Source organism: Pan paniscus, chromosome 9 (assembly GCF_029289425.2).
Source record: "Pan paniscus chromosome 9, NHGRI_mPanPan1-v2.0_pri, whole genome shotgun sequence".
Classification (NCBI taxonomy): domain Eukaryota; kingdom Metazoa; phylum Chordata; class Mammalia; order Primates; family Hominidae; genus Pan; species Pan paniscus.
Window position 1 is genome coordinate 17,480,425 of NC_073258.2, and position 27,143 is coordinate 17,507,567.

General features: G+C 42.7%; 1 protein-coding gene across 3 annotated transcripts in view; it reads left to right on the top strand.

Annotated features, from left to right (window-relative positions):
- The first annotated feature begins 1,479 nt into the window (after positions 1-1,479).
- Positions 1,480-27,143, top strand: part of INSC (INSC spindle orientation adaptor protein) — a 132,005-nt gene continuing 106,341 nt past the window's right edge. The window contains exon 1 of one of the 3 annotated variants that reach the window (XM_063608096.1): positions 1,480-1,592. In XM_063608096.1, the coding sequence (XP_063464166.1) occupies positions 1,497-1,592 (96 nt within the window). In that variant the 5' untranslated portion in view covers positions 1,480-1,496. Of the gene's footprint in view, positions 1,593-3,667; positions 3,891-3,982; positions 4,076-27,143 lie in introns of those variants that run through there. The other 2 variants (XM_063608095.1, XM_063608094.1) reach the window with 2 other exon arrangements.

The following is a 27,143-nucleotide window of genomic DNA, read 5'->3' on the forward strand; positions in this document are numbered from 1 at the left end:
GCCCTCCCCTAAGTGGCCAATAAGCCACAACAAGTATGTGGTGGAACAGATGCAGGAGAGGGTGGAGTGGCCTGGCCCCAACCCCTGTCTCTTCTCATTCCACCAGGGTTTTGCCATCTTCCTACAGTATAACTTCAACTCCCTCGGGCAACATGTGCTCTGTTCTACCCAATGCTTGGGCTCCTGTGCCAGGCCTTGTCCCAAGGGCCCTGTTTATATTCATCTGGGCCTGAAGGACAGGATCCTAGCGTTGGAGGCTGGTCAGTGCTCAGAGCCTCTGAGGTGCTCCCTCCTTGGAAGTGCGATCCCTTCAGAAGAGTGTAGCTGAGGCTTCTTTCAGTGACTATCTAGGGAATACTGGGGAAACAATTTGGAGCTGAGGCTGGGGGTTGACTATGAACCTGGCAGACTGCAGTGTAAACCTGAAGTCTTTCCTCCATTTAGGTCTGAACTTGTCCTTCCTAAAGTGATGTGAAGCTGGTGGATCTGGGATAGGCCATCTGGACAGGAGAAGAATGTGGAGTCAGGCTGGAGGGGACCTTTGCCTGACACAGCTCTGGACCAGTCCTGAGGTGCCTACTTTGGTTTAGGTGAAATAAGCTATTTGTGGGTACACCTCTGAGCATGTGCATGTGTCTTTACCTGTGTGTCTTTCTGTGCATCCATAAGGATTCCCATGTGTATCTGTGTAGAGTCTCCATCTCACCAGCTGTGAGGCCACAGACAGGTGATTTAAACCACCTGGCCTCCCTTTTCTGTGTCTGTATTATGGGGATAATAATAACTTTTATAAAAGGTTACTATGGCAGCAAAATGAAACATGCACATAAGCTTCTTAGCACAGTTCCTGGTGCTCATGTGTTAGGCTGTTATTATCAATGTCTTGGGTAAGTTACTTAACCTCCCTGGGCCTCAGTTTCTTCATGTGTAAAATAGGGATAATACCAGAACCTAGTACTGTTCTAAGGATTAGAGCAATAGATACCTATGAAGTTCTCGTATATGCAATAAATGTTAATGATTAGAATGTATATTATCTTTGTGTCTGGATGTGTCTGGATGAGAATATCTGAGTTTGTAAATGTCTCTGAGCATGTCTTGCTGCTGGTGTGTGTATACACACATGTATATATGTGTTTAAGTGTGTTTATATAGCCAGACAGGCCCAGTCTCTCTGGTGGAGTTTGCTGTTGGCCCAAGCCTGGACTCCCTGAGCCAGCTAGGGCCGGCGCCGGGGATGGAATTTCCATTAAGAATTAAGCAGGACAGCACAGCATTGAGAAGTCAGGCAGACAGAGCGGAGGGGGTCGAGGGGGAGGAAGCTTCAACTCTGAGCTCCCTTGGGCAGCCTCAGTACTGAACTGCCTTGGACAAGCTTTGCCTTGAGTCACAGGCCTTCTCAGGGCCATGGCCCAGAAGGGTGGGCAAAGGGAAAGAAGCTGTTCACAGGGGCCTCTGTAAGGAGACTTGGAGTCGCTGCAGCCAAGTCTGGAGCCATGAGACGGCCCCCTGGCAATGGAGAGGCGGCCAGCAAAGGTCCAGGTGGCTGGGGTCTATGGGGAGTCCAGGAGTCCAGGAGGCTGTGCTGTGCCGTATGTATCTGGGAAGGTGGATGTGAGTGTGTGTGTGTGTGTGTGTGTGTGTGTGTCTGTGTGTGGGTGTATTGGGAAGTGGTGGGGGGGCATTTATGCCAAGTGCCTCCAGGGAACATCTAACAAACCAAGTCTGTTCCTCTCTTACCCTGAAACCCAGACACAGAGTTTGGGCCTGGAAATAAAAGACCTTTGAGGCTTTTTTGCTAACATCGATCTGTTTATGATCTAAGCCTCATTCTATTTCTAGCATATAATAAAATATCTTAGTTTTCCAGGTGCTTTACATCCTTGACCTCACTTCATACTTTCAACAACCTCATGAGCTGGGCAGAGATTTTTATGTTCCCCAATGTACATATGGGAAAACTGATGCTCAGAGAGGTCAAGTGATTTGTCCAAGGACTCATCACTAGAAAGTAGTAGAGGCAGGATGCAAAACAGGTTTCTTTGAGGAAGAATTGGAGACTTCTTTCCTTCCCTTCCTTTCCTTCCCTTCTTTCCCTTCCTTCCCTCTCTTCCCTGCCTTCCTTTCTTCCTTCCTTCCTCTTTCTTTCTTTTCTCTCTCTCTCTCTCTTTCTTTCTTTCTTTCTTTCTTTCTTTCTTTCTTTCTTTCTTTCTTTCTTTCTTTCTCTCTCTCTCTCTCTTTCTTTCTTTTTTGATGTAATCTCACTCTGTTGCCAGGCTGATGTGCAGTGGCACAATCTTGGCTCACTGGCTCACTGCAACCTCCGACTCATTGGTTCAAGCTATTCTCTTGCCTCAGCCTCCTGAGTAGCTGGGGTAACAGGCACATGACAACACGCCCAGCTAATTTTTGTATTATTAGTAGAGATGGGGTTTCACCATGTCGGCCAGGATGGACTCAATCTCCGGACTTTGTGATCTATCCACCTTGGCCTCCCAAAGAGCTGGGATTACAGGCGTGAGCCACCACTCCCGGCTGAGACTATTCTTATCATACCACCTGCCCTACCAGAAACAGACTCAGAGAGAAGATTCTGCAAACAGTCTGTAAGACTGTGGTTTCAGTGGTAATGCCCAGCCAGGCGGCACCAAGCCCTGTCCCCAGCCCTAGACAGCACTTGTTGAGACAGGAACTGAGGCCCCTCTCAGGGAACTTGGGGAGTAGAATCAGGCTGTTCTGGATGACTGGAGGGTAGAGTTGAAGCTGGCTTGTCTGAGAGGAATGATTTGGCCACCTTCTGAGCCCTGGGCCCCCAGAGAGCTGAGGAGGAGAGTTAATATCAGAGAGCTACTGTGTGTTCGAGTCCAGGGAGCAGCAGTTAGCTTCAGCCAGAGCCTGAAAAAAGAAATAGAGATTATTAGCATTAAGGAAGAGAAGGCTGCAGTGGGACCTCGGGGTGGTCGTTTTGTCATGGGGACTGAGTTGAGCTCCTTCTCCCTGAATACATATTGTGAGCAAATTGACATAGTTTGCATGTGAGAGATTTAGGTTAGATGTCAAGGAGATCTTTCTGTCAGTAAGAGAGTTCAAGCTTTGGAACAGGGCTCAAGGGAGACCAGGGGATGCCTTTGCTTGAGGACCTCCAAGAATAGGTCAAGATTCTCTGGGCTCTGGGGGCCTCATAGCAAGATGGCGGAGGCGGGGGAGGGGGGGTTGTATGAAATGATCTGGAAGCTTTCTTCCAGGTCAATAATGCCACATTCCCGAGCTTTTGGGTAGGAATCAAATTCCTCTAGATTTAGCTATTTGACAGAGTCCAGGACGGGGTGGGGGGTGGGGGGTGGGGTCTGATCTTATGTGCCGAAGTTAGAAGGAGTTTCTGCAACAACCCGTGGTCATTTTTGGCAGGTCCAAGATGTGGAGGGTGACTTAGGTGTGTGTGAGCAAGGTTCCAGAGGGAAGCACCTGCGGTGAATAAACCGTCTCATTCTAGGCGTTTGGGGTCGATCAAAGCTGGGCGGCTTCCTCCTTCCTAGCAAGTGAACTGCACCCAAATCCCTCCTTGTTTTGTTTCAGCTCCAAGGGAAACGATCGCGGCACATTCCCTTCCCCTCTCCAGATGTTGGCATGTGGGGCACCTTGTGGGCGACCCCGCCTGGACGGCTTCGCGGCTCCCGGGCGATCACCCTGGTGCCTGCCGCCTGGCCCGGGGGAGCCCGGTCTCTAATTAGGCCTGACCGCGTCCCCATTCCAGCGTTCCTGCAGATGGGAGGGAGGGCCATGTTTCCCCCGCCAGGGGCACCGAAATAGCCTCGTAGTCCCGCGGAGACAGCAGGCAGCCGTGGCTGACGCGGGACCAAGGCTTGGCAGGGAGCGCGCTGCTGTGGAAGGTCCTTGGGAGGCTGCGACCGCCTCGGAGAGGGCGGGCGGGGGAGAACGGGGCGGGGGGGCGGGGGCCAGGGGCGGCCTCTCGGGCTGGGCCGGCAGAGCGGCCACTTCGCGCGCGGCCTCTGGAGCTCCAGCTGCGCCCCGCCACCACTGGCCGCTCGCACTACCCGCCTGTCTCGCACGCTAAGTAAGTAGACAGCTCCCCTAGCTGGATTCAGGGGGCTGGTGATGCCTCTGCTAGCCTAGTTGGGAACAGTGCAGGTTTGTCACTAATTGGATAGTAGGTGTAAGTGTGTCAGTGAGAATGCTTGTGAAGGGGAGCTTGCGCCAGTGTGAGGGAGTGTGTCTGGATGGGATGTCCACATGTGGAATTTTCTAGCATGTGCCTCAGGGTGCGAGTGTGGATGAACGAGTGTGTCAGAGTGTGTGGTGGCCTGGAGTGGGCCACAGGTGTTTGCCTGTGTGGCACCTGCTGCCCTGGGTGCACTGTGTCTGTACCTGTGGAAATGCCTGTGTGTGTGGCAGGAAGGCCTCCAGGTGGGCTGAGCCAGTCCACATGTGGATGAGTGGATGTGCCAGTGTGAACCCAGGAAGGCAGAAGTTGGGGCTAGGGAGTGGTATCTGAACTCAGGCTTTCTAAGGTGACCTGACTTGTCCCAGCTTGGGTGTCTTCTCTGTGGGTCATTCAGCTTTGGTTTCTCAGGGCTTGAAGAAGGACAGAAGCTCAGAGCCCTCACACAACACTGGAGTGAATGTGGCTCTGACTGACCCCATCTGGCTAGACCAGGGTCAGGGAGACAGCTTGGGAGACCCCACTCTTAAACCAGGAGAAGAGACAGGAGGCCAGGGGATGAGTGGACCATATGGCCATGGCCACCCACAAACACTCGCAGTGCACCCACGCTCACATGCTCAGCATACACACATTCCTGTCCATGTGCACCAGTCTTGCACACTCTCTTCTCAGGATAGCCATGCAACCATTCACACTTTCAACATGTATACCTGTGGACAACGACATGTATGTAACATGCACCCACTTTGTTCAATGCATATGTGCAAATGTATCCCTGGTGTGGCCCCACCCTCAGCTGCTAGCCTCCTCCCACTTTTGCCCCTTTTAACCTATATATTGTACCTCTGAGAATGGGTCCAAGAAACTGGCCTCAGTGGGGAATATTTTAAGTCAGGGACTTTGGCTGTGGGGGTCAGGGCAGATGGTGATGTGGTGCCTTTGAGGGGTTCCATTTAATCTGAAACTGAGGCTGTCCATGGAGCTCAGCCAGAGAGCATCCTGTCCCTTTAGCTCTGGGACTTAGAAGCAGTGTTCGCCCTTTTAGAAGTGAAAACTTCCAAACACTGCCTTTGGAAGGCAAGCCAGGTCAGGCTGGGATCTGACATGGAGCTCAGCATATATAATTTGCTCCATGCTGTAGTTTATACTCTGGATTACACTTGCTGCAGAGAAGCAGTGACCTTTTTGGGCTGGGTCCCAAGGCAACCATTTGGCAGGGAGGACAGTGAATTGAGCTGGGTTGATTCTTTCTCTTCTTTGGTTTCGTTCAACCCTACTTTGAGTCTCCCTCCCACAGGCTGGTGGAGGGATGGCATTTGCTCTGCTCCTCTCCTTTCTTCCAGTGGTTATCTTTTTTTCTGGACAGAATCTTCTCCATGACCTCCTCCCCCTGGTGACCACTGGGCACACACTATACAGCGCTTGGAAGAGTAGGTGCCCTAAAATACCAGCTGAGTGGTGGTGTTATTCTTCTTAGTAGAGCTTCTAGACCTGTCCCATCCTGGCTATTCTCTTCTGAATACTTCAGTGAGGTACCCAGACTAAATGTGCTCTTTCAGTTGGGAAGTTAGAAAGATGGTATTGAGCTTCCTTCCTTCCCTTCCTTTCTTCCTTCCTTCTCTTTCTCTCTTTTCCTTCCTTCCTTCCTTCCATTCTTTCTTTTTTTCTTCCTTCCTTCCTTTCTTTTCTTTTCTCTTTCTTTCTTTCTCTTTCTTTCTTTCTTTCTTTCTTTCTTTCTTTCTTTCTTTCTTTCTTTCTTTCTTTCTTTCTCTCTCTCTCTCTCTCTCTCCTTCCTTCCTTCCTTCCTTCCTTCCTTCCTTCCTTCCTTCCTTCCTTCCTTCCTTCCTTCTTTGATGGAGTCTCGCTCTGTCGCCCAGGCTGGAGTGCAGTGGCATGATCTCAGCTCACTGCAACCTCCGCCTCCCGGATTCAAGCGATTCTCCTGCCTCAGCCCCTGAGTAGCTGGGATTATAGACCCCCACCACCATGCCCGGCTAATTTTTGTATTTTTAGTAGAGATGGGGTTTCTCCATGTTGGTCAGGCTGGTCTTGAGCTCCTGACCTCAGGTGATCTGCCTGCCTAGGCCTCCCAAACTGCTGGGATAACAGGTGTGAGCCACCATGCCTGGCCTGAGTTTCTTCTTTCTTAGTGTTTATGGTTTAGTCTAAGGGGTGACTAAGCTCTCACCCACCAACTCCTCTAATATGCAGGAGAGCAAGTTGGGTTCAACCATTTTTTAAGGGGAATGCTGGGATCTAGCTTCTCTTTGGCCTGATCCTATACCTGACCCTTGGGAGTGGTTAAAAAAGGGCAGGCTGTGGTCAGTCCAGCAGAATAAAGGTGGCAGGGGAAGGAATTATTTTCCCATTGTGCTTCCCTTGTCACTCTGCTTGCTGGGAAGCTCTTAGTCCATCATATGGCTCTGTTGTAATAACTATGTTAGTTGGAACCATTGCTATGACTTCTAATTTCTGCTTTATCAACTTTATAGAATACATATTTTTAACTGTAAACTTCCACATCCTTTGTTGAAGGAAATCAGAACAAATAAATGAAAAACTAGCAATTAAGCATTCTATTGGTCTCTGGGGATGGGAATCACACTGGATTTTCCTGGGACATCCTCAATTTCAAATATGTCATCTGGTTTTCAACTCATATGTCTCAATTTGGCTTCTGTACCTTTGAACTCTAATTGGTGACGATGTCTTGGAGGTTTTTTTCCTAGTAGCTCTGGGACATAATGCCCATCTCTGTGCTGGCTCAGACAAGGGGGATAGTTGAGAATGAATTGGGCCATTGATAAACACCCCCTGCTCCGAGTGTTTCAGCTGCCAGCTCTTCCCTGTCTCTAAAGCTCAAGTGTCTGGGTGCCCGAAGGAGTTTGACCCTTGCCCTAAGCCTGGCCCTGGCCCCACAGCCACCCCTTCCTCATGTGACCCTGCCCAACTCAGGGCTCTGCTGGGATGTCTGTGTCTCTTGGATCTGAGCCCTCCCCCAGTATGGAACACAACATCTCTGATCAGGGATGGCCCTTGTGGAACTGGAGCTTGGGATGGGGAGCTTGGACTTAGGAGTGTGGAGGAGCACATGAAGGGCTTTACTGCCTCCTTGCCTGGGTCTGTGAGGCTAAGTGATCAGGGAATCATTTGTCACCTCTTATCTGCAGAGGTGCACCTCATCTGAATGCAGGGCAGGGTTCTAGCCACATTGCAAAGTTGGTGAAACTTCTAATTCACTCCAAGTCAAATTATTTTATGCTGCCCAAGGCCATTCATGTTTGGAAAGGAGAAAGCTGGAGGGTAAAGCTTAGCAACAAAGAATGATTAGAATAACTTGAATGGTGGGCTTTCAGGCATTGCATTGAGGTCCTGCTTCTCAGTATGTCTTATGTCAACCCAAGCTGGTGGCCGTTGCCTGCCTTCAAGATATATCCTCCCAGAAGCATTTGATCACAAGGTAGGAAAGAGGAAATCCCCTGTGGCCTGGTACTGAGTAATGTGCTGGTGGCTTGGTATGGGTGAGGTGTTTTTTCCTTCCCAGATAAGTGTCATCTTAAAAAGGTAAGACCAAGACTGGAGCACATCTCTGCTGAATTTTCACACTATTTAGACTCTGGTTGTCCCCTGGGCTTTAAGCTCAACCAAGTGAAAACAGGCTTAAAAGCAAGCAAGAGCATTGTGTGAGATAGTTAGGACTTCCGTGCAGGAAAGGTAACTCACAGTAACTCACTTTTATTTATTATTGACTACTGTTCAGCTTCCTTTTTAGGCTCTTTCCATCTTTTGTTTCATGAAACCTCTATACCAACTCTATGAAATAGTTAAGACTATTTTAAATATAAGGAAACAGAAACACAGCAAGGCTAAACAACTAGCCCAAGGTCAGAGCTAGCAAAGATTCCTTTCCAGATCTGTCTAACTCCAGAGTGTGTAGTGAATGTCCACTGACCATGAGAGATGCCAGCAACTCCCTCATTTCAAAGGCTTTCAAAGCAGAAAAAACTACTCCTTTGGGCAAATTGGGGAATGAGGCTAAGGGGCTTGACTTCTCTGTCTGTCTCCAGGACCTCAACGTGATCAGCATCATTGGCCTTTCCAGCCTCAGCTTGAGACTGTTGCTGTGTGAGAAGCAGGGATTGAAGGGGTGGGAAAGGCCTCCTGGGCTGTGTGGGGATCTCTCCCTCTGTCTTTCAACCCCCCACCAACATGCAGTGGGCAGTGTTGAACTTCTGTGCCTTCACTTCTACATGGAGCAACCTCTGTCCTGGGAACCAAGCCTCTGCCCAGACTCTGCGATCTGGCCGGTCTGATCTCCCCTCCCCCAGCTCCAGGGTCCCCTCAGTGCCAAGCTCTGGGGGAGTCTTGGATGCTTTGAGGATGTCTTGGGGCAGATCAGACTCTGTTTGGTGTGATGCAGTGTCTGTAGGCGTCAGCAGTTTGGCTGGGTAGTTGTGTATAGTGTTCACTTTCTGCTGGAGAAATGAAGGTTTTGTCTTACAAACCAAATATTCTGGGTTTGGAAACCATGTGAAATGTGGCCTGTGGTTGGAGGGTGTAAGCTACGTTGTGGGCCTGTGTGTGGTGCTGGATTTAAAGACACTGTTGAGAGACAGAACAATTGGCTCAGGCCATCTCACTTCTTTTGATGGAGGGTCAGAGGTGGGCAGTACATACTGGCAATGTGTGGAAAAGATTGCACAGGCTTTGCAGCCAGACAGATCTGACTTGAAGCCTCAGTTTCCTCATATGTAAAATGGGGTTCCTCATAAGGCAATGTGGTGCTTGAACTGGAAAGTTTATTTGAAATTCAGTGTCTGGCATAGAATAGGCAAACCGTAAAATGCAATATCCTTCTTTCTTATGCCACCCACTTTCTGTGAAAGAACACCGGCCTAATTGGCACAAGATCTGGATTCCAGCTCTGACTCACCCTTGGGCACACTGTGTTATCTTGGGTTATGTCACTTACCTTCTCTGGGCCTCCCTTTCCTGGTGCATAAAATGAGAGAACTCATTTCTCTCACTTCTCTGCATTTTCTGAGGATGATGAAAGAGACTAAAGTTAAGGGTTCTCTTGGAAGATCCAGAAAGTACAACCAAAACTGATTCATTTATTCATACCTCAGTATTAATTGAGATCATTTGCTGTGCCAGGGTCTGTGCAAGGCGCTGGGGGTAGAGGTAAGTAGGAATATCCCGGGCTTCAAGTAGCAATCAGACCTTATGGCAAGGCAGACTTGTAAACAAATAAAGGCCTGTCTGTGGGGCATGATCAAAGCAGGTACTAGAGGCACTAATGTAGCAGCAAGGAAGTGTTGTCTCCAACTGGGGCAGTCAGAAAGGCCTTCCCGAAAGTGTAAGTACTTGGTGTGGATCTTGAAAGATAACAGGAAGTTGCCAGGAAGAGGAGGACATTGTAGGTAGAGAGACCAGCACGTGTGAGGGCACACAAGTGTTGCCTAACGTGGTAAGTTTGGGGAATTTTAAGCACTTAGCATAACTGGAGCCTATGGTGTGGGTGGTCAGTAGTGTTGGGGATGAGATGGAAGATGTTACAAGGAGCTTTGTATGGAGTCCAGTCTGGATTGCTGTTCTGAGATGTTTAGACTTTTTGTCATATTTATGGACAAGCACTGAGGTATTTTAAGAAGGGAGGGACATGGTTGAATATGGGCTCACTTATTCATTCAACAAACATTTATTGAGTGCTTCCTATTTTTATGTCACTCTAAATTTTGACATATCAAATATAAAAATGTATAAGACTTATATAAGAAATCTCTTTATTCATGTTTCAACTGTTTACATGATCTTCCATTTACCTTATTACTTTCATTCTCTCCAATCATGCAAAAATATTATTTTTATTATTTGCATATATTTTTATTGTTTATATCACATATTTCACTGTATATTTTTATATTTATTGTTTTATTATATATATGAATACATATGAAAATGTTTATATTTCTGATTAATTGAGGAGAAATTAGAGACATGATGCCTCTTTAGCCCCTATATCGTTAAGTATATATTTCCTTAAAAAGGATAATCTCTTACCACAGTGCAATTCGGTCCTAATAATGTCTTTATGGCTCCCCAATCTCCCTCACCTCAGTCAGGATCCAATCCATAGATTGCATTTAATTGTCATCTCTCTTTAGTCTCCTCAAATCCAGAGCAGTTCTTCTGCTTTATTTATTTTTTGAACTTTATGTTTTTGAATAGCACAGGTCAGTTATTATGTGGAATATCTCTCAATTTGGTTATTGTGGATGGTTCTGCATGATTAGATTCAAGCAATGCATTAGGGGCAGGAATACAACTGCAGTGAGGTTATGTCATCTCCAGTTTTCATATCAGCAAGCACATGATGTGGGGATTGTCCCAGTGCTGGTGATGGGAGCTTTTATCACTTGCTTAAGAATAATGTCTGCCAGTTTCTCCACTGCAAAATTATTATTTTTTCTCTCTGGAATTAATAAGTGATTTGTGGTGAGATACTTTGAGACTGTGTATAACCTGTTCCTTATCAAATTTATACCCACTGATTTTATCATCATTGATCATTTTGAATCAATTATTTCTTCCGTGTTTAGTAGTTGGCATTCTACTTTAAAAAAATCTTTTCCCCACTCCCTCCCTTCCTATCACTAGGGTCTCATGAATTCTTCATTTATTCAATGGGTTATAATCAATTATTATCTTTATTTTATCTCAATGTTCAAATTGTCCCAAACTTGATTAGTGGGAGGCTCTGCAAGCTGGCTTTCTTTGTTTTTGATGCATCCCCATGATTCTCTGTGCTCTTCCTTACTATTTACTATAGCAAGAAGTTACAGGCTTAGTTTCATTACTTTGCTACAGCCCTGGAATTAGCCATTTGCCTGAAGAGCCCTGGATCCTTTTAGTCGAAAATGGTATTTAGAAACCAAGATTTAAAGGCTACCTGTGCTCCTTATGATTGGTGTGTCATCGTTTATATGCTCTCTTAGCAAACAGAGTTAGGACATATATGTATATTTATTTCTCCAATCAACCAATACAATACATTGTTACATGTTTTTAGAAGAAAAAACCCCAAACACTGTGATAGAGAGTAATGGGGTAGGAATACTTTAGATTGGGTGGTTAGAAATGGCCTCTTTCAGGAGGCGATATTTAGACAGACAGCATGAGGTGGGTGAATGGATTGGAAGAAGAAAGAGCCTGGAGATTGTTTTAATTATTCATACAGTAATTACCAGGGCCTGAACTAAGTTCAAATGAAGAGGAGGTAGAATCAATAGGACACAGTGACTGGTGAATGCAGAAATTGAGGGAGATGAAGGAGTCTAAGTGACTCCCAGTTTGATGCCTCAAAGGCCTCTCAAACTCAACGTGTCCAAAACAGAATTTCTGTAGTTCTTCATCCTACTGAAACCTGGTCCTCTTCAGGTATTTTGGATTTTGTTGAATGACTCCTTCGTCTGGGTAGCTGCACAAGGCAGACAGACCTGGCAGTCATCCTCAACACCTCTCTCCCTCAAAACCCATATCCAATCTGTCCCCATATCTTGTTGATATTAGCTTGTAAATATCTCTCAAATCTTTCACTTCTCTCCATCTCCACCAGCATCATCCTAGTTCATGGTACCATCTTCATGTTTCTGGGGTACCACAGGAGCCCCCTGGTACCCTTATATCCACACTGGCTCCCCTCCAATTTGTTCTCCACACAGCAGCCAGAGCGCATTTCAAAACACAACTCTGTTCGTATCATTTTCTTCCTTAAAAGTACATTAGTTGCTTCCTATTGATCTTAAGATAAAGACCACACTCCTTAATAAGTCCTACAAAGTCTTGCTTGCCTGGCCCTGCTGCCCTCTCCTACATCTCCCTACCCAGCACTCCCTCCCTGGCTCTCCCTGCCACACTGACCTCAGCTGAGTCTCAATCCCTTGGGCTTGTTAGGCTCCCTCCCACCATAAGTCTTTGTATTGGCTGTTCCTCTGCTTAGAATGCTCGTTCTTCCTGACTCCACCTACCGAATTCCTGCTTTACTCTCAGTTCTCAGCTGAGTTGTCACTTTCATAATCTTCAGGACCAGGTCCAACCCCACTTTATAAAGTTTTAAAACATGTGCCTCCTTCAAGCCTTTATCATAGTTTCAATTTTACATTTATTTATGTAATCATTAATGCTTACTTTCTCTATATGATGATGAGCTCTGTGAGGGTTGGAACCATGTCTGGTTTTGCTCGTTACTTTATCCTAGCAGGTATCATGGTACCATGTTACTGACACATGCCACAAATATATGTTGAACAAATGAATGAATGAAGATTTATCATCTGAGTAACCAGATAGATGATGGAACCATTCAGTGGAATAAAAATGAGAAGAGAAGTAGATTTGAGGAGGAAAATGATCATTTATTTTGGGACACCTGGCATTTGGGGTGCCTGCCAACCATGTCTGTCCCTCAGAGACCTTACCATCTTCTGTACAAATTAAGATGTCACTAAGGAGCTTTTGGGAGGCTCGTGACAGGTACATCTAATTCCCGGATGATTCTAAGAAGGTCCCTGGAGGAGATGGCTAAGTCACAAGTGGCATCCCTGAGCTGTGGCTTCTCTATCTATCCTTATCTCTGGTTTGTAGAGCATACAGGAGATAGAAGGGGTTCCCAGGTGGTCCTGACTTGGCTCCTTGGGGACTTGTATAAAATATCTTTACAATTCTATGGAAGACGCCTTGGAACAAATGATTCACATTTGTCAGGAGCTGTCAACCTCCTTCCTACATCTAACACTGCACTAGACATATGCTTAAAGGAGAATACAGAAGGTGGGTCTTACTAAGCCCAGTGAGCCATCCTTTCAAAGATGTCATCAGCACTAGGACAGAACAGCCCATTCCATCCCTCTGACTCACTTACTCTTACATTCCTCACTCACTCATTCAACTTTCTATCTCCTCTTGTTCATTCACCCACACACCCATCTGTCACCCAGCTATCCATCCGTGAACAAGAGTTTATGTTGGATTTATAGCAGGACTCAAGGCTAATGCATTATCTTCAGCCCCACTCCTGTATCCCTCTTTTCTATGGTCCTCACAGCTCAGAATCCCAGGTGAGGAGACTGTCAGGGGTTGGGGAGATGTCACTGTGCTGGTCTAGGGCTGGGCTGGGTATGATTGCAGGGTGTCAGCAGGAAGAGTGGGAGACCAGAAGTGGCCACACTGATTACTCCTCTTGGCTCACTATCTGCTTTTCTGGCTTCCCCTCTTTCATTGGTGATGAGAAATTAGAGATTAGGCTCCTTATTCAGGTAGATATAAGATAGACTGGGCTTTGAAGAGGTGTTAGGGGGCTCTGGCCTTAAGGGGAAATAGGAACACAGCTCCCCATGAGCCCTATGGTGGAAAAGGTGTTGCTTTTGTTTTCTTCTTCAATTTAGACTATGATTGCACTTTAGCCCTGTGGAATTTGCAGAGAGGCTGGGGGAGGGTGGGAGAGCAGGATTTTAAAATGTGGCATTTAGAAACCAGGCAGTAGACTAATCCTGGCCCCATCCCCATAGAAGCTGTTCTTTCAGTTCTCTTAGGCTTGTCATTTACAAAGAGCTCCCTAGAATGTGTGCTGTCCATCTGCTTCGGCGGCTGACAGGGCTGGAATTGAGCAGGCATAGGACAATGACAGCCACATTAGATAACAGCATCTTGGAAAAATGCCTGAAGGTTGCAAGGGTCTAAGTTACAGACTCATTTGCTCATTCCCTCCCTCACGAATTCATTCATTTATCTACTTAGCACCTACCTAGTAGGTGCCATGTTTAAGTCTCAGCCCTGGAGATATGACAGTGAGCAAAGCACATATTTCATGCCCTTAGAGGATTTGGTTTGGGAAGATGGACAGTAAACAGGGTACTATACACCATACAAAGTGTGAATATCATGGAGAAATACAGAGAATAATAAGGGAGCTCCAAGGGTGGGAGGTGGTTTACATATTTATACAGGGTCAGGAGGTTTTCTCTGATAAGCAGGCATTTAAGCAGAGGCCAGGAGGAAGCTATGTGAATACTTGTTGGAAGAGAAGCCAAATAAAGGAAGAGTAAGTGCAAAGTCCCTGAGGCATGCTTGAGAAAGAGCCTGCCGGTCCATGTGATTGGAGTTAAGTGAGGGATGGGGAGAGTTGAAGGAGTTGAGATCAATGCAATAATGGGTGCCAGCTCACGAAGGCTCTTGTGGGTTATTTGAAGAACGTTGGCTTTTAATATGAGTGGTATAGTGAACATTGAAAAATTTTGAAGAGAGAAATGACATGCTATAGCTGCTATGAAAATAGTAGATTGTTACTGGGAGGAGAAATGAATTAGGAGCCTATTATAGTGATTTAGGTGAGAGATGATGGTGGCTAGGACCAAGGTCCACTTATTCATTCATTTATCTTTCATTTCATTTTCTATTCTACAGATGTCTCTGTAACCCTGCCTACATATGAGGCCCCTTAGCACTTTGTATCCATTCCTCTGTTCGACCCACTCCCATGATCTATCCAGCTATCCTTATTGCTTTCAAGAAGTCTTTACCTGCTACTTGGAGAGCGTTGTGCCAGATGCTGGCTAATATGGGCATATTCTTGTGGGACTTTGGCCCTCTCAGGGAGAAAAGATGTACCCATAGGAGATCACCAGTCAGCTACAAAACCAAGCAAGTCTCTCGGGTTCAGGATGAGTGGTGTCAACACTTCAGTGTTTTAGGAGCCCTGTGGGCTGGAGGTCAGAGTAAGCTTCTGGGTGGAAGCCACATTTAAGCTGAGTCTTGACAGATGGGGAGGGCAAGTCAGTTCTGAAGAATAACGGAAAAGTTGCTCTGAAGCTTGAACATAAGGGACATGTTGGGGAATATTGGGTTGTAATGCTAAAAAGAGGTGGCATGGGCTGGAAACAGGGTCTGGAGAGGTACAAGCACCAGGCTAAGGAGTTCACATCTGAGTTGAGAGAGTTTGGGGAGACACAGATTTTCAAGGAGATTTTAAAATGAGAGCTGTGTTTTAAGAGGCTGAAACTAAAATCAGATGGAGGAATAATAGGCTGGGGACTCAGAGAGCAAGAAGACAATGGCCTTGTGTGAACCTGCTTGGCCTTTAGGCCAGCAGGAATGCTGAGGCTAGGAGGACTTCTGGGGCAGCTCCTAGATGCAATGGTGTGGGGCTTTATGGCTAACACAAACAGCAGGATATGGTAGTGGCAGTTCCTGGGACAAACCCTATAACTCGAAGCCACCTTTGAGCAAAGAACACAGAGAAGACTGGGTTCTGGGAAGAGCAAGCTGGAGAAAAATATTCAGGTCTGGGCTCTGGCCATGAATGACTTTTTTAGAAGCTTCTGGGGTCATTGGATTGTAGGAACATTAGATTCAGAGCAGGAGCTCATCTAATTCAGCCCTCTATTCTTATAGATGGGAAACTGGAGGCCCACAGAAGGGGCGTATATTGTCTAAGGCACTATAGAACACTTGTTTCAGAGAAAGGTCAAGCATCTCATTGAACTCATGCTGGAGGAATTTCTATGTTTTATTTAATTATTCATTTACATATCTCTTTCAATGGGAAATAAAATTCTAAGAAGAAGAAAATTGTTCTGTTCATCTCCTCTCTCATCTAGCTGAGGCTTGATACAGAACAGATGCTCTACCTGACCGCCAGGACCAACTGTCTCCCATCTTGACCCAGACAAAAGCAGGGTGTTAGGCTTGTCTCAGAGCTGGCCAGATGTGGAATCAGAAAGAGCTGCCTGTGGATGGGGATAGAGCCTGACTCTGGACCCCTTATGTATTTGTGAGGCTTGGCCTGTGACCAGTTTCTATCTCAGCTATGTCCTTGGTGACATCTCACTGGTGGTCCTGATCATGGCTGTTGCCATGAAGGGGCTTGCTGAGAGAGAGGAGAGGGAGGTTTTGGTGTGGCGAGGGGATATCTTGTGCCTGAGGCCACTGCAAGAGGAAAAAGCCCCTGCCCAGCTGGAGAGAGAACAGCCCACAGGGAGATTAACAGCCTCAGATGGGCACCTAGGATACATATTTAGGGCTTAAGGCCAGTGCTTGGTCTGGCCTGAGGCTGCTCCTGCAGGGACTTCACCAAACTCACATATTTGTTTTCTTGCTGTCCTAAGAAGCTTAAAGCCACTTCTTTAAGAACAGCCTCTCCGTGCAGTCTGCAAAAGTCTATGGCTTAACATCAACAAGATTTCAAACTGAAGTGTCTTTTGATGCACCTCCATCTTTGCATTTAGGATCCTAGTGGGGAGGGCTGAAGCTGGAGATTTCTTGAAAAGTCAGAGGGATTTGGGCCATAGATCCTGCCAACCTAGGCACCAGGGTTTGCGTCAATGCTGGATGAGTAATTGGTTCTTAAGCTCTTGGTCAGCATCCTGTCCTGTTTGTCTTGTGCTGTATACTTGGCAGAGGGCTTCCACATGGAGAGGAGTGAGTTATACTTGTGAGCAAGCTTACTTGTAGGCACAGGAAAATAAATACTCCCTCATTGCGTTCCATGTTCCTCAGAGAATATCCTGGGGAGGCAGTGGTGTTTTCTTCAGTTGTGGGGTCATTATGCCCTTCGGGGTAGCAGTCATGGATCAAGCAAGGTGGATGGAACTTGGATGGGTGAAATTCTAGAAGGAGACTAGAGAGAACTTGAGTTCACAACATAGCAAAACCCCATCTCTACTAAAAATACAAAAATTAACTGGGCGTGGAGGTGTGCGCCTGTAATCCCAGCTACTGGGGAGGCTGAGGCAGGAGAATTGCTCGAACCAGAGAGGCAGAGCTTGCAGTGAGCCGAGATCGTGCCATTGCACTCCAGCCTGGGCGACAGGGCGAGACTCCATCTCAAAAAAAAAAAAAAAAGTGAAAGAAAGAACTTGAGTTCTAATCTGGGTTCTACCACAAATTTGCTGTGTGACTTGGACAAGTCATTTATCCTCTCTGGGCCTCAATTTCCTTTTGTGCAAAGTACAGAGTTGAAAAAAAAAAACATTTCTGAGAACCTTTTTTGTATAACATTCCAGATCTCTTGCTTACATTATGCCAATAGGAATTTTGGTTAGGACCCTGTCTTCTGGATTTCTATCCCGACAAAGGGCTGATTTTTCACTTTGCCTGAATTATACCTTTCACTCCTTTGGTCTTTTAAGAGATTTATTTATTTATTTTTTTCCACAGACCATATTGCCTAACAAAATCCCTCCTATTTTCATGGAATCATATGGGGATACAAAGTGGTGTCATAATGTCATATCCATTATTATATTTTAGTTTTTACAACAAATGTGCCAGGTAATCAAATGTATATTATTATCCCCAGTTTGCAAATGAGAAGAGAGGCCAAGAGAAGTGAAGTAACTTGACTAAGCTTATGCAGTTAGTTACTGGCAGAGCTGGGGCTAGGCTGAAGGTTTCTTCTCTGCTAGTCTGTGTTTGGTTGTATCACTTTTTGGACTTGGGAAGGGGCATCATAAGGACTGCATGGGATAGGGCTTGTGGGATTCACCAGGTGACAGAATTATCAGGATGAGAGAACCTGCCACCACATACCTGTACCATGTAAGGTTGAAATGTTCTTAGTCTGGGGTAGCCCTCACCCACCTGGACCCAGAGGTGAGGGGGTAGGCTGGCCCCTGCGCCCAGCTATGCAAAGATTAGGGCTGCAGCAAGCCCTCTGTGGCAGCTTTTACTGACAATCCAGCCCTGCTGTCTGCTGTGTTAGCAGGGTGGTGGGTATCTGGCCAGTGCCTCTTAGTTAACCTTCCCTTCTTCATTTTAAGAAGCTTTTTTATCTGCTTGGTCCTGGAGCTAGGCTGGGTCTTTCTGGCTGCAGAAAGGGGCTTTTAAAGTAACCCTCTTAGTTTATTTCTCTCTGGGCCAATCCAGCCAGATCTTTGCTTGGGGCAAGAGGGAACCTCAAGGGTAGAAGTATGTGAGCAAGAAGGAGCTCTCCCCTCACATACCAGTCAAGAACGACTGGACATTTTCTGCCTCCCCAACCCCATTCACTTTCTATTTGTAATTTGGGATCTGTGTGTGAGAGCTCTGAATAGGTTGCCCCCCATCTTCCCCTCTTTTCTCATTAATCAAGTTTCCATATTTTCTTGGGTCTATTTAGGGGCTTGCTGTTCTGTTCTCTATGTTTATTCCAGGGTCAATATCCCACTGTATTTATTAGTTTTTAAAAAGTCTTATTATCTGGCAGGAAAAGTCTCTCCAGTTTTTTTCAGAAATATTTTGGCTACACATTTCAGATTCAACTTGTCAAGTTCTAGAAAAAAATCCTATAGGGAATTGATTGGAATTGGACTGAATATTTAGATCCGTTTATGGCGAATTAACATTTCCCTATCATATATATGGTATTTCATATGCATGAATTATCTATTAACTTATCTTGGCCTTCTTTAATATCATTTAATAATGTTTTACAGTTTTCTCAAGAAGGGACTTGCACATGCTAAGGTTCATTTCTATGGCCCTCACATATTTTTGTTGCTTCGTTAATGACCTCTCTTCTAAATTTTACTCTGTTTATGCTGGTATCTGGAACTACACTTGACTTTTGAATATTCATTTCTGACCAACTTTCTAAAACCTTATATCAATTAAAATAATTTTTTTTGTAGATACCCTTGGATTTTCTACATAGAGAATGAGGATGAATTGCTACTTCATATGTTTTCGTAAGAATTAGGGAAAGGTACCATGTCTGCAGGGACACAGACCCATGGACACCTGGCTTGCCAAGTGGACTGCAGGTCTGTGCCTGGTGGACCCAGCCCTGTGTTGGGGTGGCTGGAGGAACACAGCAGAGGCCAGATTCAGACTCCTCGCTCTTCTGGCTGTGTGCTGTTATGCACAGGCAGATGTGGCTGCCTGTGGAAAACCACGTCAGCTGCAAATAATGACAGTTTTGTTTCTTCCCATTCTAATACATTTTCTTTCTTTCTATACTAGCTAAGATCTCTAGCACTATAATGGGAAGAAATTGTTGAGAACTGGGCATCTTTATTTTGTTTCTGATCTCACAGGAAATGCTTTCATTCAACATGTCATCAATTATATTTCTTGTGGTATATATTTTTCTTGGTAGATGACCTATAATCAGTTTAAGAGATGTCTCTTCTATTTCTAGTTTGCTAAAATATTTTATGAATAGCTGTTGAATTTTATCAAATTATTATTCTTCATCTGTTGAGATGGCCGTAAGGTTTTTTCCTTCTTTATGTAGTGAGTTTCACTGATCTGTTTTCTAATGTTAAAATAACCATGTATTTTTAGGCTAGATCCAACTTAGCCATGATATACAATCCTTTTCACATATAGTGGATTTTGCTTGCTAGTATTTTGTTTAGTATATTTTCATCTATGTTTCTATATGAGATTGGCCTGTATATTTCTTTTCTTGTGTTGTTCTTGTTCAATTTTAGTATCAAAGTTATTTCAGCCTTATACAATCAATTGAAGTGTGTTTTCTCTTTTCCTATTCTGTGGTAGAGTTTGGTTATTTTTCCTTTGAATGATATAAACTCATGCTTCTCTGGGCTTGGTGTTTTCCTTACGGGAAGATTTTCAGCTATTGATGAATTCTTTCAGTGGTTATAGATCTATTTTTTCTTGAATCAATTTTGGTAAATTGTATTTTCTAGGAATTTATCTAACTTATTTATGTTTTCAATGACATTGCATAATATTCTCTTATCTCTGCTGCATCTGTAGAAATAAACCTCTTTTATTGCCAATATCATTTTTTTGTTTCGTCTTTTTTCTGATTTTTTTCCAGATCTTGCCAGCAGTTTATTTTATGTTTTCAAAAACCAACTTTAGTCATTTTGTTTATGTTTTGTTTTGTATTTTGATTTGTGTTTTATTTAATGTTTGTTCCTATCTTAATTATTTTCCCTCTGATACTTTCTTTAGAATTATTTTCCTCTTTTTTTAAAGTTTCTTAAGTTGGAGATTATTATGTTGGAGAAGTTGGAGATTCTTTGAATTTTCAGATTTTTTTCTAATTTAAGTATTTAAATCTATAATTTTTGTTCTCAGTTCTATTTTATCTATATACTACATGATTTTTAATATGTCTATTTTCATCATCATTCAGGTTTATTTTCTAATTTCTGCTGTAATTTCTTCTTTGACCTATTGCTTGTATGTTTAAAAATATACAACTGTATGGGGTATTTATGTTGGGGTAGAGATTGCAACCCCAGTGTCAATCTTTTGAAATTTGTTGAGGCTTGCTTTAAGGACTAGAAAGTAGTCGATTAAAAAAAAAAGAATGATTCATGAGTGCTTGAAAATAATGTGTATTCCGGGTGTTCTATTCATGAATATTAATTCTAACTTAAATGTGCCATTCAAATATCCTATATCCTTACTGATCATTTTCCTGCTTGATCTATCACTCAATGACAGAATTGTGTTGAAGTGTATGTGATTCAGGACTAGTTCATTTCTCCTTGAAGTTTTATCAATTTCACTGTGCATATCTTAAGACTATGCTATTAGGTATATCATCATTATTATATTTTCTTAATGGGCTGAACTTTTAATTTTTATATAGTGAATCTCTTCATTGCCTTAAAGTTTGTTTTGTGTTATATAAATACATTAGCATCAGATTTCTTTAGGTAAGTATTTTTATGGTATATCTTTTGTGGCCTTTAACTTTAAGCTATTTTAGGTCTTTTTGTTTTAGGGATATGTCTTGTAGCTAGCACATAGCATGCACAACTTCCAGCCCCCTCCATGTAATGCACCCTTAATAATCTCTGCTTATAACTGGATAGTTTAGCTCATTTCCCCTTAATGTGATTACTATTACACATTGATATTCCCTTTTACGTACTTTCTTTCTTTGTTTGGATTAATTTTTAAAATTTATTACTCATTTATTTTTTCCTCCTCTACATAGTTGGAGGGAATTGTCTCTTTCTCCATGTCTGTTCTTTTAGTTAATTACTTTGGATATTATAGCATTAATAATAATCTAAAAAGCCTAAATTTAATTTACATCTCTATTTTTCTTCCCCCAAAATAGAACCTTGGAGCACTTTAAATAGCTTTAGTCATATTCTTCTAAATTCTATACAATATTTTAGATTCATCATTTCTTATCTCAAAAATGAGGGATTATAATTGTTTCTTTTTTCTTTATTTGGAGGCAGGGTCTTGCTCTGTTGCCCAAGCTGGGGTACAGTGGGGCAATCACAGCTCACTGCAGCCTCAACCTCCTGGGCTCAAATGATCCTCCCACCTCAGCCTCCTGAGTAGCTGAAAACACAGTTAGGAGTCACTGCACTCAGCTAACTTTTTAAATTTTTGTAGAGATGGAGCCTGCACTATGTTGCCCAGGCTGATCTTGAACTCTTGGGCTTAAGTGATCCTCCTGCCTCAGCTTTCCTAAGTACTGGAATTACAGGCATGAGTCAACGTGCCCGGCCCTGTAATTGTTTCTTAGTTAAAGTTTCTTTGGATTTACCCACAGTTTCAAGCAAGTTTGCTTATTGCTCTTTCTTGTATCTCAAACCTTCCATATGATATTACATTCTTTCTGCCTGAAGCAAATCCTTCAGAATTTCCTTTAGTGTGGGATTTTTGGTTGTCTGAGAATGCTTATATTTCATACTTATTCTTGAAAGATAATTTCTATGGATATGGAATTTTGGGACAATTATTTTCTGGCATAATATATTTTCCTGTTGTCTACTGAGTTTCATCATTGTTATTAAGTGGTCATCTGTCAATCTAGTTTCCTTTTTCCTTTGATTGCTTTCAAAATCTTTTGTCTTTGGTGCTCATTAATGTTATGAGTTGTCTAGGGTGTGTATGTATATGTTTTGTATTTATCTTGCTGGGGATTCATTGGGATTTCTGAATTTGAATATTGTTTTGTCTTTCAAAAAATCCGGGGAACTGAAATTTCAGCCACTGATTCTTTGAATATCACCATTTCCCCCATTCTCTCTCTTAACTTTCTTTGCAAATATGATGAAATACTTGTTAGATCCCATCACTCTATATTTCTTAGCTTTAGTTCTCTCATATTTTTTCTCTCTTTGTCTCTCTGGACTGCGTCTTGGTTAAGTTCTTTTGTTCTATCTTTTAGTATACCCATCCATTTTTTAGCTGTGATTAATCTGCCCAATGAGTTTTTCATTTTAATTATTGTATTTTAATGTAGAAAAGTTCTATTTGGTTCTTTCTCAAATTTTCTTGGCCATATTTTATAGCCTTTGTTCTTCGAAAATGTTTCCATGACTCTCTTTTATTTCTTGAAACTAAATTCTCTAATCAAGTCCCCTGTCCCCACAACAGATAATGTAAATTCAGGCCACAAGCCTATCTGAGGCCCATATTGTGGTCATTAATTCTCAACTCTCATTGTTGACAATGTTGACATAGACGGTTTATTTTCCATTTACTCTTAAACTGAGTTTCTGGTTTTCTGGATCCCTGTTTGATTCCTCCCCTTGAAAAGTTCCTAGGCTTTATCACATGTCTCCTTGCCCTGTACACATAGGAAACAGAAGTCCAGAGAATACAACATTCAACAGATGTTCTCAGGAAAAACAAAACAACACAACAACAAAAAACTCCCTTCAACTCTTGCTTAGGTTTCCTGGTTCTTCTTTTGCTTTACTTTTGGCCTCTCCAGATTTCTTACACTTTTGCCAGCTCAGTAATATATTTAAAAAACATTAAAAGCATCATTATTCATCCTTTAAAATTGTTCTTATGGAGAAGTATTTAAAGTATCTGGGCTACCATATTGTTGGAGATAACAATCTTGTATGAGTTTTCTTTATAAGGAGAAGGATTAATTGTCAATTAAAAAGCAGGTGCTAAAAATAGTGGCTTGATATGCCTCTCTAAAAGAGAAGGTAGAGTCTTCATCCTCATCCAACATGTTAGCTGTGTACCTTAGAAAATTATTGAAGCTCTCTGGGTCACCATTTCCACTTTTTAAAATGGGGATAATAGTAGTACTGATTACTTTGGACGTTTGGAGGAATACGTGTAAGACACTTAGAAGGGTTCTTGGCACATAGTTAAGTGCCTAATACCATATTTCATTGGATTTAAGATGCTATATATTGTAAGATCCCTGTTACTTCATGAAAAAGAAAATATGGTTCCAATTGAACGATGACACAATGCCAAGATGCCATTGACTGAAGCATACATCCCAATTTTGGTTGTTAAAATATGAAAAAAAGATATCTTAGAATGACCTGACTATAGTAAATTTTAGCTATTATTATGAATGGATGCATATGAGCAAAGAAGGCAGTGGTTGAGAAACAGAATCTTAGTCTCAGAATTGATAGGACTTAAATGTTTGTAGGTATTTACTCCATTCCACCATGATCCCATTAATTTTTGGACTCTGGCTGTATTGTGCACGAGTTTACTTCTTTGTCCAGAGGGCTGTCATTAGACAAACAAAATATTCCACCATCTCCTCCAGCACTGAGGAAGAAGTGACTTCCATGTGTGTAGCACATTCATAGGTGCCTTATATAGAGCATTTACTTTAGTTCTTACAATTAGTCTCATTAATTGAGACTAGTTGCTATGACCCCCCAATATTAGTGGCTTAACATGTTGTTTATTTCTTGCTTACCCCACAGATTGATGTGGATTAGGTGGCTCTACTCCAAGCTGTGAGTCAAGTCTCATCTTCCTCCTTTTATTTATTTATTTATTTATTTATTTATTTATTTATTTATTTATTTATTTTGCTTTGCCATATTGTGGCTTTCAGGTTGCTTTGGCATCACTCAACAGGTAGAAAGGGGAAGAGAGAGGGGGCATCAAGAAGGTACACCTTCTATTATAATATAATTTAAAATTCTTTTTTAAGACCTTACCACTTTCTTTATTCCTATTTGGAGGGAGAAATTAGTGTAAGTTAGGGTGTTTGAAGAGAGCTGCCAAATGAGGTGAGATTAGAGATGAGTCCTGAGGCATTGGAATTACTTGGAGATAGAAAAGAGAATTGAGGGATTTCAGTCAGGATGTGCTGGGGTGCCATGACCAATGCATAGAATTGTGGAAGTGCAAGATGTTTTTGGAGCATCATAGAACACTCTGTTGGTGGAAAGATTAACATTTATTGGGCTCCTACTCTGTGTTAGACACTGTGCAAAGCACTAGACCTAAACAAGTCTGGATAAAACAGTATTCTGCAAATGGGTTGTTTTTCATGTTTGATCCATTCTGTGCCCCAGATAGATGTGGATCATGTGGCCCATGTACCTTATACCCCCTGTTTCCAAACATAAAGGATTCTTTAACTGAAGATGTTATAACAATGACAACATGATTTGCTGAGAATGATTGTGTTGTGCTCACACTCTGGGATATTCTGTTATATACAGTGGTTGTAGAATAGGTGATGGTTCTGTCTTTTGTCCCTTTTTGTTAATGAGCTGGTGAGAACTCTTCACCCTTGTGGCCGAGCCAAGGTTTTGGTTCAGTCTGGATTCTCCTTTGAATGTCCCATACTACTTTGGTCACATAGGATGTGAGCTGTGATATTAATTGTTTCTTCTGGGTCAATTTTACTAATCACAGAAAATGTCTTAGTGTTTTTGTCTGTGTTTATTCAAAACACGGTTTATTTCTTAGTCCATTTTGTGCTGCTATAACAGAATGTATAATAGAATGGCACAGACTGGCTAGTTTATAGTGAACAGAAATTTATTGGCTTACAGTTCTGGAGGCTGAGAAGTCCAATAACAAGACGTCCATGGGTTTGGTATCTAATGAAGCCATTCTCTTCTCCCATGATGATGCCTTGCATGCTGTGCTCTTTGGGGGAAGGAAGACTAGATGCTCACATGACGGAGGTAGAAGGGCCAAGAAAGTGAATCCACTTATGTAAGGCCTTTTTCTAATGGTATTAATTCATTCATGAGGGCTCTGCTCTCATAACTTACAGGCATAACTTGGAGATATTGCACATTCAATCCCAGACCACTGCAATAAAGCCAATATTACAATAAAGAGAGTTATACAAATTGTTACATTTCCCACTGCATATAAAAGTTATGTTTATACTATACTGTAGTATATTAAGTGTGAAATAAAATTATGTCTATGTCTAAAAACAATGTACATATATAATTAAAAATACTTTATTGCTGAAATGCTAATGATCATCTGAAGCTTCAGCAAGTCATAATCTTTTTGCTGGTGGAGAGTCTTGCCTGATGTTGATGTCTGCTGACTAATCAGGGTAGTGGTTGCTAAGGTTGGGGTTGCTGTGGCAATTTCTTAAAATAAGGCAACAGTAAAGTTTGCCACATCAATTGACTCTTCTTTTTATGAAAAATTTCTCGGTGGTATGTGGTGTTTGATAGCATTTTACCCATAGTAAAACTTCTTTCAAAATTGGAGTTAATCCTCTCAAATCCTGCCACTGCTTTATTAACTAAATTTATGCTATGTTCTAAATATTGTCTCTACACTAGGAGTAGATTTCATCTCAAGAAACTTCTTTCTTTGCTCATCCATAAGAAGCAACTCCTCATCCATTTAGTTTTGTCATGAGGTTGTAGCAATTCAGTCATGTCTTCAGGCTCCACATCTAATTCTAGTTTTCTTGCTATTTTTAACCACATCTGCAGTTGCTTCCACCACTGAAGTTTTGAAACTCTCAAAGTCATCCATGAGGATTGGAATCAACTTCTTCCAAATTCCTGTTAATATTGATATTTTGACCACCTCCCATGAATCACGAATGTTCTTAATGACATCTAGAATGGTAATTGCTTTCTAAAAGGATTTCAATTTATTATGCCCAAATCCATCAGAGGAATCACTATCTATGGCAGCTACAGCCTTACAAAATGTATTTCTTAAATAATAAGACTTGAAAGTCAAAATTACTCCTTAATTCATGGGCTGCAGAATAGATGTTAGCAGGTGTGAAAACATTAATCTCTTTCCACATCTCCATCGGAGCTTTTGACAACCAGGTGTATCATCAATGAGCAATAATATTTTGAAAGGAATATTTTTTTTCTGAGTGGTAGGTCTTAACAGTGAGCTTAAAATACTCAGTAAAACATGCTATAAACAGATGTGCTGTCATCTAGGCTTTGATGTTACATTTACAGAGAATAGGCAGAATATATTTTGCATAATTTTTAAAGGCCCTAGAATTTTTAGAATGGTAAATGAGCATTGGCTTCAACTTAAAGTCACCAGCTATATTAGTCCCTAACAAGAGAGTCAGCCTGCCCTTTAAAACTTTGAAACCAGGCTTTGATTTCTCCTCTCTAGCTATGAAAGTCATAGATGGCATCTTCTTCAAATATAAGGCTGTTTTGTCTCCATTGAAAATCTGTTGTTAAGTGTAGCCACCTTCATCAATAATTTTAGCTAGATCTTCTGAATAACTTGCTGCACTTCTCCATCAGCACTTGCTGCTTCACCTTGAACTTGTATATTATGGAGATGGCCTCTTTCCTTAAACCTCATGAACCAACCTCTGCTAGCTTCCAACTTTTCTCCTGTAGTTTCCTCACCTCTCTTAGCCTTAATAGAATGAAATAGTTAGGGCCTTGCTGTAGATTACGCTTTGGCTTAAGGGAATGTTGTGTCTGGTTTCATTTTCTATCCAGACCACTGAAACTTCCTCCATATCAGAATAGGCTGTCTTGCTTTTTTATCATTCATGTGTTCACTGAAGTAGCATTTTTAATTTCCTTTAAAAATTTTTCCTTTGCATTAACAACTTGCCTAACCGTTTGGCACAAGAGGCCTAGATTTTGGCCTATCTGGGCTTTTGACATGCTGTCCTCACTAAGCTTAATCATTTCTAGCTTTTGATTTAAAGTGAAAGATGTGTGACTCTTCCTTTCACTTGAACATTTAGAGGGCATTGTAGGGTTAGTAATTGGCCAAA